Source organism: Sapajus apella, unplaced genomic scaffold, assembly GCF_009761245.1.
Source record: "Sapajus apella isolate SASKATOON/1434 unplaced genomic scaffold, GSC_monkey_1.0 scaffold130, whole genome shotgun sequence".
NCBI lineage: Eukaryota > Metazoa > Chordata > Mammalia > Primates > Cebidae > Sapajus > Sapajus apella.
The window spans coordinates 250,709-268,108 of NW_022437070.1; the positions used below are offsets into that span (position 1 = coordinate 250,709).

At 46.6% G+C, this 17,400-nt stretch overlaps 1 protein-coding gene across 1 annotated transcript; it reads left to right on the forward strand.

Moving 5' to 3' along the window:
- The first annotated feature begins 1,128 nt into the window (after positions 1–1,128).
- On the forward strand, positions 1,129–4,347 carry LOC116539681 (binder of sperm protein homolog 2-like). Its single transcript, XM_032262837.1, has 5 exons — positions 1,129–1,164; positions 1,252–1,318; positions 2,663–2,695; positions 3,181–3,321; positions 4,196–4,347. Exons 1-5 carry the CDS (start codon positions 1,129–1,131, stop codon positions 4,345–4,347), a joined length of 429 nt encoding a protein of 142 aa, XP_032118728.1.
- Positions 4,348–17,400: the final 13,053 nt, after the last annotated feature.

A 17,400-nucleotide genomic window follows, 5' to 3' on the forward strand; every position in this document is an offset into this window, starting at 1 on the left:
ATCATCGGGAATTTCCATGTGCCTGTGATGAGCAGTAATCCTAGGGGTGCTCTAGAATCCAAGTACAACCCTAACACTTCATGACCTCGGGCAAGATTTTTCTCTCATCCCCGCCTCTCCCCAGCCAGTACTGTTGGCTAGATACCAACTCTGATTCTGAAACTATTTGATCACAGTTTGCCCAGTGCCTTGAGGTATAGTGAGAATTCTGTCGAGCAGGAAGAGAATAATGAGTTCTCTGTGGTGTTCATGTCAGCCCTTCCAGGGGGTACGGTGTTCTGGCTCTGGCTCAGTGTCCTGAACATGCCTTTCATGTGCAGTGGGGGGTGAATCTCTAGAATGTTCCTCGCCAGCTCTGTATGGGGATTTATCACAGCCTCTATGAGCTCATGAATATTCAGGAATATCACTGCCCATGATCTTCAAGAGAGGTTACAACTAGAATTAATAGCATTAAAAGAGAGAAAGGGGGGGGAGAGAGAGAGAGAGAAAGAAAAAGAAAGAAAGAAAGGAGGGAGGGAGGGAAGAAGGAAGGAAGGAAGGGAAAGAGAATGAAAGAGAAAGAAAAAGAAAGAAGAAAGAAAGGAAGAAAGAAAAGAAAGAATCAATCAAAGTCAAAGATGCATTATCAGCCAGATGCAGTGCCTCATGCCTGTAATCCCAACATTGTGAGCAGATGAGACAGGAGGATTGCTTGAGGCCAGGAGTTCAAGACCAGCCTGGGCAACATAGTGAGATCTTGACTCTACTTAAAAAATAAAATAAATCAGCCAGGGGCTGGGCACGGTGGCTCATGCCTGTAAATCCCAACACTTTGGGAGGCCAAGGTGAGCAGATCACTTGAGGTCAGGAGTTCAAGATCAGCCTGGCCAGCATCACGAAACCCTCTCTCTACTAAAAATACAAAAATTAGCCGGGTGTGATGACATGTGCCTGTAGTCCCAGCTACTCAGGAGGCTGAGGCAGGAGAATCACTTGAACCCTGGAGACAGAGGCTGCCGTGAGCCGAGATCACACCACGGCACTCCAGCCTGGGTGACAGAGCGAGACTCTGTCTCACAGTCTCAAAAAAAAAAAAAAAAATGGCATTCTAAAATGAACACTCCTAATTTTTCTGAGCACCTGGCGATGGAGGGCGGGGAGGAGATGCTGCCAAGTACATCTGTGAGAGCAGCTGGAGTAGGAGGGGCAGAAACGGGAGGGTATAAAGTCAGAGGCGACACTGGCTAAGGTGCCTGGCGCCCGCCGCAGTTGGAGGTGATGCGGAACCTGGTGGGATGGGTGTCGCTGGCTGGCTGCGTGTGTGGGCTGAACGCAGGTGAGGCAGCAGCAGGGGGGAGTGATGGGAGGAGGAGGGGACAGAGCAGAGGTTGAGACAGGCAGGAAACAGATTCTGTTCATTGCCCAGGATCTCTTTTGAACACAGCACAGTGTTCGGTGCAGAATACAGGACATGGAGAGTCCACTGTTCCACCCTTGTTCTTCCTTGCGTTGGTTGGGGGATCGTGGGAGATGGTGCCTGTCTCTAAGCCTCAGCTGTCTCATCTATATAACAGTAATAATAATATTTAAGAAGGAAAGAGCTGGGCCGGGCGCGGTGACTCACACCTGTAATTCCATCACTTTGGGAGGCCAAGCCGGGTGGATCACCTGAGGTCAGGAGTTCGAGACCAGCCTGGCCAACATAGTACAACTCTGTCTCTACTAAAAATACAAAAATTAGCCAGGCATGGTGGTGCACGCCTGTAATCTCAGTGACTCAGGAGGCTGAGTCAGGAGAATCACTTGAACCTGGCAGACAGAGGCTGCGGTGGGCAGATTGTACCATTGCATTCCAGCCTGGGTGACAGAGAGAGAGAGCAGGGAAGAAAGAAGGAAGGAAGGAAGGAAGGGCTTATGATGTGTTGCTTTGGGAAGTTCTTCAAGGTCTGTTGAGAGAGCAATTTACAAAATAAACAGTATATAGACTAAGCTATCTTTTTTGCTTTTTTAAAAAACGGAGTAAATGCTTGCTTGGATATTCAAAAAATCTGTCTAGATTTCACAAGATTACGTCAGTAACCAGCAGGGAATATAAGAGTGTGACTGAGGTCAGACAAATGGTTTAAAAATGAAAAGAAAGCCTTTGGAATGCTCAGAGTTCCTTGCCTGAATAAATGGGCTTTCAGGCTGGGTGGGGTGGCTCATGCCTGTAATCCCAGCACTTTGGGAGGCCAAGGCAGGAGGATTACTTGAGGTCACCAACCTGGCCAACATGGTGAAATCCCATCTTTACTAAAAATACAAATATTAGTCGGGTGTGGTGGTGGGTACCCATAATCCCAGCTACTGGGGAGGCTGAGGCACAAGAATCACTGAGACCCAGGAGGTGGAGGTTGCAGTGAGCCGAGATCATGCCATTGCACTCCATCCTGGACAACAGAGTGAGACTCCATCTCAAAAAGAAAAGGAATAAATGGGCTTTCATGGGTAGATGCACAATCTCCCAATTGGAAGTGTCCATGGGTAGGATATTGTAGGTGTTTACAAGATACGATGGTGCAGGTGTTTTACAAGAGAACGGTTGGCTGTGTGAATATTGAGATACTTTTCACAGCCCTTACGCTGGTAACAGAGTAACTTAGAAGGTGATCTAAATGTTACCCCTTTTTTTCGCTTTCAGAACTGATTGCACATTTGCACCTTCCGGCTCAAGGTAGGGAGACCATCTCTTAATTTTTTTAGCATCTCACATGCTAGCCCCACCCCTTAAGCAACATTATATTCCTGAAGTCCCCTGCACTTTCTTGCCATCACTTTCTTCTCCAATTCTTGTGGCATGAAAGGCTCTTGGTTGCCAGGTATGGGGGCTCACACCTGTAATCCCAGCACTTTACGAGGCCGAGGCGGGCGGATCACGAGGTCAAGAGATCGAGACCAGCCTGGCCAACATGGTGAAACCCCGTCTCTACTAAAAATGCAAAAATTAGCTGGGCATGGTGGCGTGCGCCTGTAATCCCAGCTACTCAGGAGGCTGAGGCAGGAGAATCGCTTGAACCCAGGAGGCAGAGGTTGCAGTGAGCCGAGATTGTGCCACTGCACTCCAGCTTGGGTGACAGAGCAAGACTCTGTCTCGAAAAAAAAAAGAAAGAAAATTTGCTCTGTAAGCTGGCCCTCCACTCTGTGTCTTTTCTTTTCCAGTGATCTCCAGTGAACCCTGCGTCTTCCCGTTCACCTATCGTGGCGTCACGCACTACAGTTGTATCTCCATCCACAGTGACTTTGACTGGTGTTCCTTTGACAAGGAATTCCAGGGCAGGTGGCGCTACTGCACGAGGCTGGGTGAGTATCCCGGGTTGGGCTGTCCTAGATGCCCAGGACCCAGTAGTTAATAGCAGCTGGGTACATGGTTTCTGGTGTCAGACAGACCTGAGTTCAAATCCTGACTCTTCTACAAAATTTTAATTCCTTTGAAAACAGCTCAGCGTGGTCAAAAAAGCATGGTTTGGCCGGGTGCGGTAGCTCACACCTGTAATTCCCAGCACTTTGGGAAACCGAGGCGGGTGGATCACCTGAGGTCAGGAGTTCGAGACCAGCCTGGCCAACATGGTGAAACCCCGTCTCTAACTAAAAATACAAAAATTAGCCGGGTGTGGCAGTGGGCGCCTGTAATCCCAGCTACTCTGGAGGCTGAGGTAGGAGAATCTCTTGAACCCAAGAGGTGGAGGTTGCAGTGAGCCAAGATCGTGCCACTGCACTCCAGCCTGGGTGACAGAGTGAGACTTGGTCTCAAAAAAAAAAAAAAAAAAGCAATGTGGTGTGCCATTAGTTCAGCAATGATTACACTTAAAACTCTCAGACCAGGTACAGTGGCTCACACCTGTAATCCCAGGAGTTTCGGAGGCTGAGGTGGGCAGATCGCAAGGTCAAGAGATCAAGACCATCCTGCTCAACATGGTGAAACCCCATCTCTACCAAAAATGCAAAACTTAGCTCTGCCTCGTGGCACATGACTGTAATCCCAGCAGCTACTTGGGAGGCTGAGGCAGGAGAATCACTTGAACCCTGGAGGCGGAGGTTGCAGTGAGCCGAGGTCGTGCCACTGCATTCCAGCCTGGTGCCTGGTAACAGAGCAAGACTCTGTCTCAAAAAAAAAATTTTTTTTTTAGAAACTATCTATGTTCATAATTCTCCCTCTGCCCCATTTTCCCCACAGATCCTCCTAAGTGTGTCTTCCCCTTCCTCTTCAGAAAAGAAGTCATTCACAATTGCACCAAGGAAGGCTATATTTTGAATCGGAGTTGGTGTTCGTTGACAAACAATTACGATAAAGATGGGAAATGGAAGCAATGTTCTCCAAAGAAGTAAGCTGGTTGGGGAGCAGTGGAATGAGGCATCGAAAAGATCTCTTAAAGTGAGAATCCTCTGGATTAAGGGAGTGGGCAGCTTGCAGCCTAGACTTAGACTGTAACGGCTTAGACCAGGGGTTGGCAAACACTTCCTGTGAAAGGTCCAATAATAAATATGTTAGGCCGAGCAGGTCATGTGGTCTCTGTCACAGATACCCAACTCTGCCATTGCGGTACCAAAGCAGCCACAAGCAGTACAAAAACAAATGAACAGTGGGTGGATCACCTAAGGTCAGGAGTTCAAGACCAGCCTGGCCATCATGGTGAAAGCCCATCTTTTCAAAAAAAAATTAAATTAAAATTAAAAAAAGGAATCACCACGCCCATATGGCAATGAAACAGGCTTGGGAGTCTTGGGCTAGGCCCAAGCCCAGGTGTCAAATCCCATCCCCTTAATAAGACGTTACCCAGGGACCACTCACTAATACGCACCATTAAATGAGCCCTTACTATAAGCATTGCACTCATTTCCTGTCTCCCCATCAAAACTGCCATTTTATGGATATGGAAATGGGCGTGGTGAACCTGTTTGTCTTAGCCCATCAGCCTCTAAGAGATGAAGCTCCAAACAGAACCCAGGGTCAGTGATGGCTAAAGTCGGCATTCACGGCTTCCTGACAGCATGAGGCTCTTGTCAGAACTCAGAGCCATTTATTCAGAAACATCTTTGGAGTCATTATTCCCAACATCGGCGGCACAGAGGCAAACATTCCTGTGGGGCATTTCGGTTTCTTGTTATTTATTTTTATTTATTGTTTTGTTTGGTTTGGTTTTTTGGCTTTTTTTTTTTTTTGAGATGGAATTTTGCTCTTGTCACCCCAGCTGGAGTGCAATGGCGAGATCTTAGCTCACTGTAACCTCCACCTCCCAGGTCCAAGTGATTGTCCTGCTTCAGTAAATTTAGTACTGTAAATTTACTGTACTAAATTTATAGTAAGACAGCAAGGATTAGTGCTACCCAGGCTGTATATTGAGTCTGTGTGTTTGGATCAGAGCTTCCTACTGGCCAAATAAACAGGAACCCAGGCATTCCTCGGAGATATTGAGGATCTAGTTCCAGACCACCACAAGAAAGCAAAAATTGCAAAAAAAGCAAGCCACATGAATTAATTGGTTTCCTGGTACATATCAAATTTATGTTTGGCTGGGTGAGGTGGCTCACACCTGTAATCCCAACACTTTGGTGGGGTGGCTTACGCCTGCAATCCCAAGTAGCTGGGATTACAGGTGACTGCCACCACGCCGGCCTAATTTTGTGTTTTTAGTAGAGATGGGGTTTCACCATGTTGGCCAGGCTGGTCTTGAACTCTTGACCTCAGGTGATCCACCCACCTTGGCCTCCCAAAGTGCTGGGATTACAGGCGTGAGCCACCATATCTGGCTTTAGTTTTTTAAGTTTTTATTTCCCTAGGTTACTAGGGAACAGGTGGTGTTTGGTTACATGAGTAAGTTCTTCAGTGGTGATTTGTGAGATTTTGGTGTTATTACTCACCCGCTTCCCATCCTTTCCCCCTGAATCCTGTGAGGCATTGCATTCCCATCTAGCTCAGTGACTGCTTGTTCCTGTATGCACTGTGATTCTGGAAAGTGACTGCGTTCACCTTTTTCGGGGGGACTCCAGAAACATCACAGCACTGTGAGGGGCCCAGGCCACCATGTTGTTTGCTACGTGCAAAAGGTCCCGTTTCCCCACCTCCTCCTGCCCCCTTACCTTACTGGCTTTGCTGAGCCTCTGAACCTTTTCTGGAGTTTGGCCAGAAGTTAATGATCGCCAGGGCTGTCTGCAGCTTCATTCACTTCCTTAATAAGAGGCCAGGGAGCTGCGCAGGTTTCCACACCTGCTTTCGATCACCCGTGGCTCACCTGCAGCTTTTCCTTACCTTAGAGTATCGGTTGGTGCTTAGACATCGCCCTCCAATCCCACTGCTCATGGAGCTACTGTTTCCTCAGGGCTTTTCAAGTCCCTGAGACCTTGCACGAGCTAGCACATGCTTCTGCATGAGAAGACCATCTCCGTGCAATTCCAGTGAGCTGTCCTTTGTTTGTTTGTTGTTTTGGGACGGAATCTCACTCTGTCTCCCAGCCTGGAGTGCAGTGGCGCCATCTCGGCTCACTGCAACCTCCACCTCCCAGGTTCAAGCAATTCTCCTGCCTCTGCCTCCCAAGTAGCTGGGATTACGGGCACGGGCCACCACACCCAGCTAATTCTTGTATTTTTGGTGGAGACGGGATTTCACCATGTTGGCCAGGATGGTCTCGACCTTCTGACCTCGTGATCTGCCCCACATCAGCCTCCCAAAGTGCTGGGATTACAGGCGTGAGCCACCATGCTGGGCCAGGGGCAGTTTCAACAGACCATCATCTTGCCCAAAAATCTATCCGTTCTCCAACTAGCACCTGTGATGGAGGTCCTTGCTGCTGTCACAGGGTAGGAGTGACCCAGCTGCAAATCCCGGTCTGATGCCCTGATTTCTTGTACCATTCTCTGCACTGTCACAGGCTGGATCCTTAGAAATAAATATCTCGGGCCGGGCGCGGTGGCTCACACCTGTAATCCTAGCACTTTGGGAGGCCGAGGTGGGTGGATCACCTGAGGTCAGGAGTTCAAGACCAGTCTGGCCATCATGGTGCAACCCCATCTTAAAAATAATAAATACATAAAAATAAAAAAAGAAAAAGAAATATTTCAACTCTCCCTTCTTTCTCCCCTCTTGTCTTCTTGTTTTTTTTTAACTGCCTTGGTCCAAAAAGTTTAAAACATGTAATCAAAATAATTAGCTTTACAGTCATAAAATGACTAAAGTCAAGGAAAATTTACAGTAATACAGCAAGGATTAGGGCTACCCAGGCTGTATATTGAGTCTGTGTGTTTGGATCTGAGCTTCCTAGTGGCCAAGTAAACAGGAACCCAGGAATTCCTTGGAGATATTGAGGATCTAGTTCCAGACCACCACAAGAAAGCAAAAATTGCAATAAAGCAAGCCATATGAATTAATTGGTTTCCCAGTGCATATCAAAGTTATGTTCGGCCGGGTGAGATGGCTCACGCCTGTAATCCCAACACTTTGGGAAGCCAAGGTGGGTAAATCACCTGAGGTCAGGAGTTCGAGACCAGCCTGACCGACATGGTGAAACCCCATCTCTACTAAAATACAAAAAATTAGCTGGGCATGGTGGCTCGCACCTGTAATCCCAGCTACTTGAGAGGCTGAGGTAAGAGAATCGCTTGAACCCGGGAGACAGAAGTTGCAGTGAACCGAGATCATGCCACTGCACTCCAGCCCAGTGACAGAGTAAGACTCCATCTCAATAAATAAATAAATAAATAATACTCTCCACTTTGTCCTGAGACTTGATCTTCATTTAATATGCTTTATGGGGATTTTCTATGTGAATGTATAAATATATCTTATTTTTATGACCGCGTTACCACATTTCATAATATGGATATACCATTCCTATATTAGAGAATGATTTGATTGTCACATATTTTGATACAACCAGGACCAAGTGAATACCTTCCATATTCATCTTTGAGGAAGTGTTTGAGTTGGTGGTTTTTTGTTTGATTGTTTTACCCCCATGGGAATAGCCGAGTAAAATTACTGAGTCAAAAGATAGGCACATGTTAATTGTACGTATGTGTGTTTGTGTGTGTGTTAAATTTTAAGTTATGCCAAGTTATCCTCCATCAACTTTAGAAGACTGCCTTTTTTTTACATTTATTTTTAGAGACAGCTTCTCACTCTGTCACCCAGGCTGGAGTGCAGTGGCATAATCATAGCTCACTGCAGCTTCGAACTCCTGGGCTCAAGTGATCCTCCTGCCTCAGCCTCTCAAAGCACTAGAATTAGAGGAATGAGACACTGTGTCCAGCTGGGAGACTGTCCTTTTTTTTTTTTTTTTTTTTGACACAGATGCTCCGTCACCCAGGCTGGAGTGCAATGGTGCGATCTTGGCTCACTGCAACCTCCACCAACCAGGTCCAAGCAATTCTCCTGCCTTAGTCTCCCAAGTAGCCAGGGTTACAGGCACCCGCCACCACGCCCAGCTAATTTTTTGTATTTTTAGTAGAGACGGGGTTTCACCATGTTGGCCAGGCTGGTCTCGAAGTCTTGACCTTGGGTGATCCACCCACCTCGGCCTCTCAAAGTGCTGGGATTATGGGCACTGAGCCACCATACCCAGCGGAGACTGTCCATTTTATTTTATTTTTTTTTTAAGATGGAGTTTCACCATATTGGTCAGGCTGATCTCTAACTCCTGACCTCAGGTGATCTGGCTGCCTCAGCCTCCCAAAGTGCTGGGATTACAGGCGTGAACCACTGCATCCAGCAGAGACTGTCCATTTTTAACAACTTTCTTAACATTGAAAATAATCAATTTGCTAAGTTTGCTTTCAAATAATAGATAGCAATGCGGTCATTAAAATAATCTATAATCACATATTTAATTTGAAAGTGAAGAAGAAATACACCCTTCTGAGGCCACTAATCTTTCATGCTCCTCCATCCTTCTCCTGACCCACTTACCCATGCTGTTTAGTTCTTGGGGGTAGACCAGATCTCCCATTAGGCAAGAAAAACAATTTTCCATCGGGGTGACGGACTGTGACACGGATCTTTGGAGGCTGAAGAACTATGACATCATTCTAATGTCTCTTTTTCCTCCACAGTACTTAGATACACTTGGTGTTCTTGAAGAGACAGAAGTCACACATTCATCAGCTGCTTCTCAAAATACAATTCTATCCTTTCCAATCCTGACCATTCCGATCAATAAAGATTTGATCTCTTTTCCATGTGGATTACTCCTTTTATTGAAAAAAGGCACAGCCATGGCTAGGTGCAGTGGCTCACGCCTGTTATCCCGGCACTTTGAGAGGCTGTGGTGGTGGATCACTTGAGGTCAGGAGTTCGAGACCAGCCTGGCCAACATGATGAAACCCCATCTCTACTAAAAATACAAAAAATTGGCCAGGCATGGTGGCACACCCCTATAGTCCCAGCTCTTCGGGAGGCTGAGGCAGGAGAATCATTTGAACCTGGGAGGTGGACGTTGCAGTGAGTCGAGATCACACCACTACACAACACTCCAACCCGGGCGACAGAGCAAGACTCCATCTCAAAAACAAACAAAAAATAAAAGAAGCCAGGTACGGTGGCTCACGCCTTTAATCCCAGCACTTTGAGAGGCTGAGGCGAGTAGATCACTTGAGGTCAGGAGTTCGAGACCAGCCTGGCCAACGTAGTGAAACCCCATCTCTACTAAAAATACAAAAATTAGCCAGGTGTGGTGGCAGGAGCCTGTAATCACAGCTACTAGGAAGGCTGAGGCAGGAGAATTGCTTGAACCCAGGTGGCAGAGGTTGCAGTGGGCAGAGATCGTGCCAGTGCACTCCAGCCTGGGTGACAGAGCAAGAGTTCGTCTCAAAGTCTAAAAAAATAAAAAGAAAGAAAGAAAAAAAAGAAAAAGATGCAGCCAAAGCTGAGAGGTGATTAAGACAGCACTGGCAGGGATGGGGTGGGCATTTGTGGGGAAGAACTTGCATTTCGATATAGACCCTGAAGACAAATAGTAATTGCATGTATTTGTGGGGTATATCATGGTGTTTTGCTATATATTTACAATGCGGTATCATTCAATCAATACAGTTATCCGGCTCATAACCTCTGGTGCCATTTAAAAACAAGATCCCCGTGAATTACGAACACTCTAATCTTCGGCAAGTTGACTGAATTCTCAGAGAACTTCAGGCTTCCCCTCAGACAATTTTAAACTGTTTAAACTAGAGTGGAATACGCATTTTAAATTTAAGTTCACATAAAATGCAATTAACTACTTTGAAATAAACAAGTCAGTGGCATTTAGTACACAGTGTTGTGCAACCAACCCCTCTAGTTCCGAAACCTCATCATGACAGCGTATTAGGCGACAAATAAGCATACGGCCTTTTGGAGAAGCATGCTGTCTCTGAGTGCTTGTTTCTCTGCTCTGCAAGCCTCGTGAGTCGCTGAGATTGCACATGCGCACCATCGCAGAGAAGTGGTCTTGTTGGCCAGGCACAGTGGCTCACACCTGTAATCCCAGCACTTTGGAGGTTAAGGCGGGAGGATCGCTTGAGTCCAGAACTTTGAGAGCAGCCTGGCTAACATGGCGAAACCCCATTTCTACTAAAAATATGAAAATTAGTTGGGCGTGATGTCAGGCGCCAGAAATCCCAGCTACCTGGGAGTCTGAGGCAGGAGAATCGCTTGAACCCAGGAGGCAGAGGTTGCAGTGAGCCGAGATTGTACCACTGCACCCCAACCTGAGTGACAGAATGGGACTCTGCTCTGTCTCAAAAAAAAAAAAAAAGAGAGAGAGAGAGGACAAGAGGACTCTCTTTCCTAAGAGAGGAGGCTCCCACAAGTTGGGGTCAGGGGTTCAGAGCAAAGCCTTTGGACTCCCACCTCTGCTTTCTGGCTGTGAGACTTCCTTTCCCTGAATCTCAGTTTCCTCATCTATAAAATGGGCATAAGCATGCCTGTCTCAGACAGAAATGGGCCCAGAGCTTCCAGCAGGGTAAGCTTGGGCCATGGTTTTCTGAAAGTCACATAATGACACATGTGATGCTGCTAAGAGCTGGGACTTGCATAACACTTAGTATGTACTAGTCCCTGTACGACATCTCTATGTTTTTGTTTCTGTTTTTTTTGAGATGGAGTCTCTGTCACCCAGGCTGGAGTGCTGTGGCTCAGTCTCAGCTCACTGCAACCTCTGCCTCCCAGGCTCAAGTGATTCTTGTGCCTCAGCCTCATGAGTAGCTGAGACTGCAGATGCACACCACCACACCCAGCTAATTTCTGTATTTTTACAAACATTAGCCTGGTGTGGTGGCGGGCACCTGTAGAGATGGGGTTTCACCATGTTGGCCAGGCTGGTATCGAACTCCTGACCTCAGGTGATCCACCTGCCTTGGCCTCCCAAAGAGCTGGGATTATAGGCATGAAACACCACGCCCAGCCAGGAATATTCTTTACCCCTCACAGTAAATTCAGGCAACCAAACAGTTAAGTCACGAAAGTGGCAGACCCTTTGGAAAACAGCAGTTTCTCAGAAAGGTAAACATCGTGTTACTCTATGACCCAGCAATCCCACTCTTACACCCAAGAGAAGTGATACATCCACACAAAAACCTGTACACAAATGTTCATAGCGGTATTATACATCATAGCCGCACAGCAGAAACAACCCAGTGTTCAAAGGCAGCCTTAGCCATCCAGCAGCATCACTCAGTCACGGAAAGGAATGCAGCTCTGCCGCCTGCCACCCCACGGATGAGCCTGAAAACGTCCCGCCAAGTGAAGGAAGCCAGACACGAAAGCCACGGAGCACATGATTCCACTCACGTGCAGTGTCCGGAGCAGACACATACACAGACAGAAAGGAGACTCGTGGCTGCTGGGGGCAGGGGCACGGAGAGCGACTGCTAATGCGTGGGGAGGTTTTCAGGGGGAGATGGTGAAAATGTTCTGGAATTAGACAGTCAATTAGATAGTGGTGACATTAGGTGGGGTGTGGTGGCTCACGCCTGACCCAGCACTTTGGGAGGCTGAGGTGGGCAGATCACTTGAGGCCAGGAGTTCGAGACCAGCCTGGCCAACATGGTGAAACCCTGTCTTTACTAAAAATACAAAAATTAGCTAGGCAGGGTGGTGTACATCTGTAGTCCCAGCTACTCGGGAGGCTGAGGCAGGAGAATCGCTTGACTCTGGGAGGCAGAGGTTGCAGTGAGCTGAGATCGCACCACTGCACTCCAACCTGGGCAACTGAGAGGGACCCCATCTCAAAAAAAAAGTACAAAAATTAGCTGATGTGTTGGTACACACCTGTAATCCCAGCTACTTGGGTGGCTGAGACAGGAGAATTGCTTGAACCTGGGAGGTGGAGGTTGCAGTGAGCCAAGATCATGCCTGAGTGAGACTTTGTCTCAAAAAAAAAAAAAAACGAAATTGCATTAAATGTTGCTTGCAAAGTGCAGGGATGAAGGGAGAGGAACGTGCTGTTTGTGGCAGCCAGGAAGGGATTGTTGGAGAATCCCTGTGAGGAAGCAGAGGACCTTTGTCCCTGGAAGATTCACATAGCTACTACCTAATGCTGCAGACAAGACGCCTATAAATTTGGTGAGACAATAGTGAAATAACCTTTTGGATCTCAAAAACCTCTAGGACTCTGTGGATGGATGGGAATTGTCTGAATGTCATTAAGGTTAATGATGTGAAGAACGGAGTCCAGCGCTTTGTTCTGTCTCTCCGGTGCTCGAACATTCTGTTCAAAGCAGAAATGGGGCTAGATCTGCAAGTGCCGTTAAATGGAGCGTCACTGGTCTCCTGGGGTGAAGAACGTCCCCGTGACTGCTTTTCCTTCCTCCCGTCCCCTGCTGAAATGTTCACACTCGCTGCTGCTTCTCCAGTAAGAATATCTGCAGAATCTGCAGCTTTTCTGGCAAGGTTGATGAACGTGATAGAAATATCAATGAAAATGGGCCGGGCTTAATGGCTCACGCCTGTAATCCCAGCACTTTGGGAGGCTGAGTCGGGTGGATCATTTGATGCCAGAAGTTTGAGACCAGCCTAGCCAACATAGTGAAACCCCATCTCCACTAAAAATACAAAAATGAGCTGGGCGTGGTGGTGCACACCTGTAATCCCAGCTACTTGGGAGGCTGAGGCAGGAGGATCAATGGAACCCGGGAGGTGAAGGTTGCATTGAGTGGAGATCACACCATTGTATTCCAGCCTGGGCAACAAAGCCAGACTCTGACTCAAAAAAAAAAAAAAAAAAAAACCATGGTGAAACCTTGTCTCTACTAATGATACAAAACTTAGCCGGGTACAGTGGCAGATGCCTGTAGTCCCAGCTACTTGAGAGGCTGAGGCAGGAGAATCACTTGAGCCCAGGAGGCGAAGGTTGCAGTGAGCTGAGATCATGCCATTGCACTCCAGCCTGGGTGATAGAGTGAGACTCCACCTCAAAAAACAAGAAAAAAATTTAAAAAACAATCAATGAAAATGACACAAAAGTCTCCAGATTTCTTTCTTTCTTTTTTTTTTCTGAGTCTCGCTCTGTCTCATAGGCTGGAGTGCAGTGGCACAATCTCTGCTCACTGCAATCTCCACCTCCTGGGTTCAAGTGATTCTCCTGCCTCAGCCTCCCAAGTAGCTGGGACTACAGGCACCCACCACCATGCCTGGCTAATTTTTTTTGTATTTTTAGTAGACATGGGGTTTCTCCATGTTGGTCAGGCTAGTCTCAAACTCCTGACCTCGTGATCTGCCTGCTTCGGCCTCCCAAAGTGCTGGGATTACAGGTGTGAGCCACAGCGCCCGGCCTCCAGCATTCTTTCAGATGCAAATGTTTTGCATATTAATTTTTATTTATCTGGTTGGAGGAGGGTACAAAATGGGAGAGAAGTTATGGATTCTGTGTTAAAAACTCACTGTCAGCTGAGCACACTGGCTCATACCTGTAATCCCAGCACTTTGGGAGGCTGAGGTGGGTGGATCACAAGGTTAGGAATTCAAGACCAACCTGGCCACCACGGTGAAAGTCTGTCTCTACTAAAAATACAAACATTAGCTGGGCATAGTGGTGTGCACCTATAATCCCAGCTCCTCAAGAGGCTGAGGCAGAGAATTGCTTGAACCCGGGAGGCGGAGTTTGCAGTGAGCTGAGATGGCACCACTGCACGCCAGCCTGGGCGACAGAGCAAGACTCCATCTCAAAAAAAAAAAAAAAAAGTAATTGCAATTTCTTAAACGCAATTACTTTTGCACCAACCTAATGGAAGTAGCTCCTGGAACCCTGCCCAGGCATGCTGTTTTTGTGGAGGCAGAAAGGGCAAAGGTCCCAGGGAGATAACTAGATATCACGAAGCCTTGATCTCAGCTCTTCGTCAGCTTGTGATGGGTAGATTAAGCATTAAGCATATTTAGCAGAAACTCAAGGGCACACTGCCCCTGCTGTACAGCAAACACACACATCTGTGTGGTCCCTGACAGATGTCAGGGACTCCTGACTTGACATAACATGCAGATGGAAAATGGGGTGAAAGTCCTTCCTCCAGAGTCTAAAGTTGACCCGTGAGTTGTCTGAAGCCAGCAGGCCTGGCCAGGGTTGAACACGTCCTCCCATAAATGCACACGTTATCCGGACTATTTACTTCTCAGCCTGCATATCAACTCTCCACTCTGTGTGGTCTTCAACAGTAAGCCTCCAGAAATATATCAAATAACCACTATTCTTACAGTCAGAGTGAATTATTTTAAATTCATTTTTACTTTTAAGTTTGGGGGTACATATGCAGGTTTGTAATATAGGTAAATTCATGTCACAGGGTTTATTGTACAAATTATTTCCTCACCCAGGTACTAAGCCTAGTACCCAATAGTTACTTTTTCTGCCCCTCTCCCTCCTTCCACCCCACCCCCTCAATGTGTCTGTTGTTCCTTTTTTTTTTTTTTTTCTTTTGTAAATTGTACTTTATGTTCTGGAGTACGTATGCAGATCATGCAGGGTGTTGCATAAGTACCTACATGGGAAGGTGGTTTGCTGCCTCTATCCCCCATCACCTATATCTGGCATTTCTCCCTGTGTTATCCCTCCCAACCTCCCCAACCCCACTATCCCTCCCCTAGTCCTCCTCAACAGACCCCAGTGTGTGATGCTCCCCTCCCTGTGTCCATGTGTTCTCATTGTTCAATACCCTCCTATGCATGAGAACATGTGGTGTTTGATTTTCTGTTCTTGTGTCAGTTTGCTGAGAATGATGGTTTCCAGATTCACCCATGTCCCTACAAAGGACATCAATAACATTCTCTTTGGATTTCTGCAGTAAACCATCTACCAAAGGGAGGGTATAAGACCTTCTGCTATGAACAGTTATCACATAAAGTTATGTATTTCCATCCTGGCCATTTTATTTGGGTTTGTGTCATCTTTACTGGGCCACAAGAATATCAGCATCTGGAAGTCAGCAAGTTTTCTGAAAAAGCAAACTGGTGGCTTGTTGCCAAAGATGGTGCCCAAAGAGCTATCTATCCGGTATTTATTCCCTGTGTCGTCCCATCCCCTTGAATCAGAACTGGACCTATGATGAGATTTTAACCAATAGAAGAAAGCAGAAAAGATGCCTGTGACTCCTAAAGTCAGATCCTAAGAAATATTGAAAGTATCACCCTAAGTCTCTTGAGGCATCCTCACTGGGAGACAGCCATGTTGTAAGGAAGCCCAAGCTAGTCACGTGGAGAGGCATATTTTAATTTGGGATTTGTTTTTGTTTTTGTTTTTTTTAGAAATTGGAATGGGGGGGAAATGGAATAGGAATATGAGAGACATCTTTAAGATACAGATGCCCAACCAGCCCCAAGCTGTTCCAACATTCAGAGCCCAGGTGCAAGGCATGTGAGTGAAGAAGTCTTCAGACAATTTCAGCCCCAGACATTATCTGACTGCGATGTCATGATGGACTCCAAATTTGAACCACTCAGCTGAGCCCAGTAAAGCCCTAGAACCACATAACTGTGTTTTAAGCCAGGAGTCAGCAAACCACCATATACAAACCAAATCTGGCCCACTATGTTGTTTTGTAATCAAAGTTTTATTGGCACACAGTCACACTATAATGCTTTCATGCTATAATAGCAGAGTAGAAGAAACATAGCCATCAACACTGAAAATATTCATTCTCTGGTCCTTCTCAAAAAAAAAAGTCTGTGCCTATGGAATCACAGAACAGAAAACAGTTCCGTGCCCTTCCTTTGCCAGTGGGATGGTGGTGAGGGAGGTTGGACCGTCAAAGACCTTGGGTAGGGGAACCACCCCCCTCCCTCCCTTCCTCCCTCCACCAAAAACAAACAAACAAAAAAAAAAGTTTGCCAAATCTCTGTTTTAAGCCACTAAAGTTGGGGGTGGTTTGTTAGGCAGCAATAAAGAAAATAGAATATTAATAATTTCACGATGAGTATTTTGCAACTAAAGGATACTGAAAAATTGTCTAATTCTAAACTAAGTACTATAAAATGTTGCCAGGGTCGCCTGTTGCTTTGCTAGCATTCTTTCATGGAGCAAATGTTTTCAGTGTTCCAGTTCCGTTGGTAGAATGATGATTCAGCACAAATTCGAAGGATGCAACCTGAGTTTCAATCACAGCTGGGTCACTTTCTTTTTTTTTCTTTTTTTTTTTTTTCCTTTTTTTTGAGAAGGAGTTTTACCCTGTGCCCAGGCTGGAGTGCAGTGGCTCGATCTCGGCTCACTGCAACCTCCACCTCCCGGGTTCAAGCAATTTTCCTGCCTCAGCCTCCCGAGTAGCTGGGACTACAGGCATGCACCACCACGCCTGGCTAATTTTTGTATTTTTAGTGGACACAGGGTTTCACCATGTTGGCCAGCTGGTCTCAAACTCTTGACCTCAGGTGATCTGCCCACCTTGGCCTCCCAAAGTGCTGGGATTATAAGCATGAGCCTCCATGCCAGGCCACAACTGGGTCACTTTCTAACTCTGTAACCAAAGGATGAGTTAACTAATCATTTTTTTCCTGCTAGAGAAAAAGTGAGCCTCACAGGCTTGTGATTAAGAGTGCATGTTCTGGTTTCAAATCTCGGGTGGGAACTTGTTTGCTGTGTGTTCTTGAGCCAACAGCCTAACCTCTCTGTGGCTCCGTTCCTGCATCTATAAAATGAGGAAAATAAAATTAACTGCTTCATAGAGTTCTCAGGAACATTCAAATCGTTTAATGTTTTGCAAAGTGCTTAGAGTGCCTGGCACAAAAATAATCTTCATCTAAATTTTTAGGTATGAAGAAATACTGACTTTAGGCCGGGGGTGGTAGCTCACGCCTATAATCCCAGCACTTTGGGAGGCCAAGGTGGGCAGATCATCTGAGGTCAGGAGTTCAAGACCAGCCTGGCCATACAGTGAAACCCCATCTCCACTAAAAATACAAAAATTAGCCAGGCATGGTGGTGGGGG

Coding starts and splice junctions, on each gene's coding strand:
- LOC116539681 (XM_032262837.1), top strand. CDS start 1,129: ATGGAGGGCGGGGAGGAGATGCTGCCAAGTACATCT. Junction 2,696..3,180: donor TTTGCACCTTCCGGCTCAAG/GTAGGGAGACCA, acceptor TTTCTTTTCCAG/TGATCTCCAGTGAACCCTGC. Junction 3,322..4,195: donor GCGCTACTGCACGAGGCTGG/GTGAGTATCCCG, acceptor TTTTCCCCACAG/ATCCTCCTAAGTGTGTCTTC.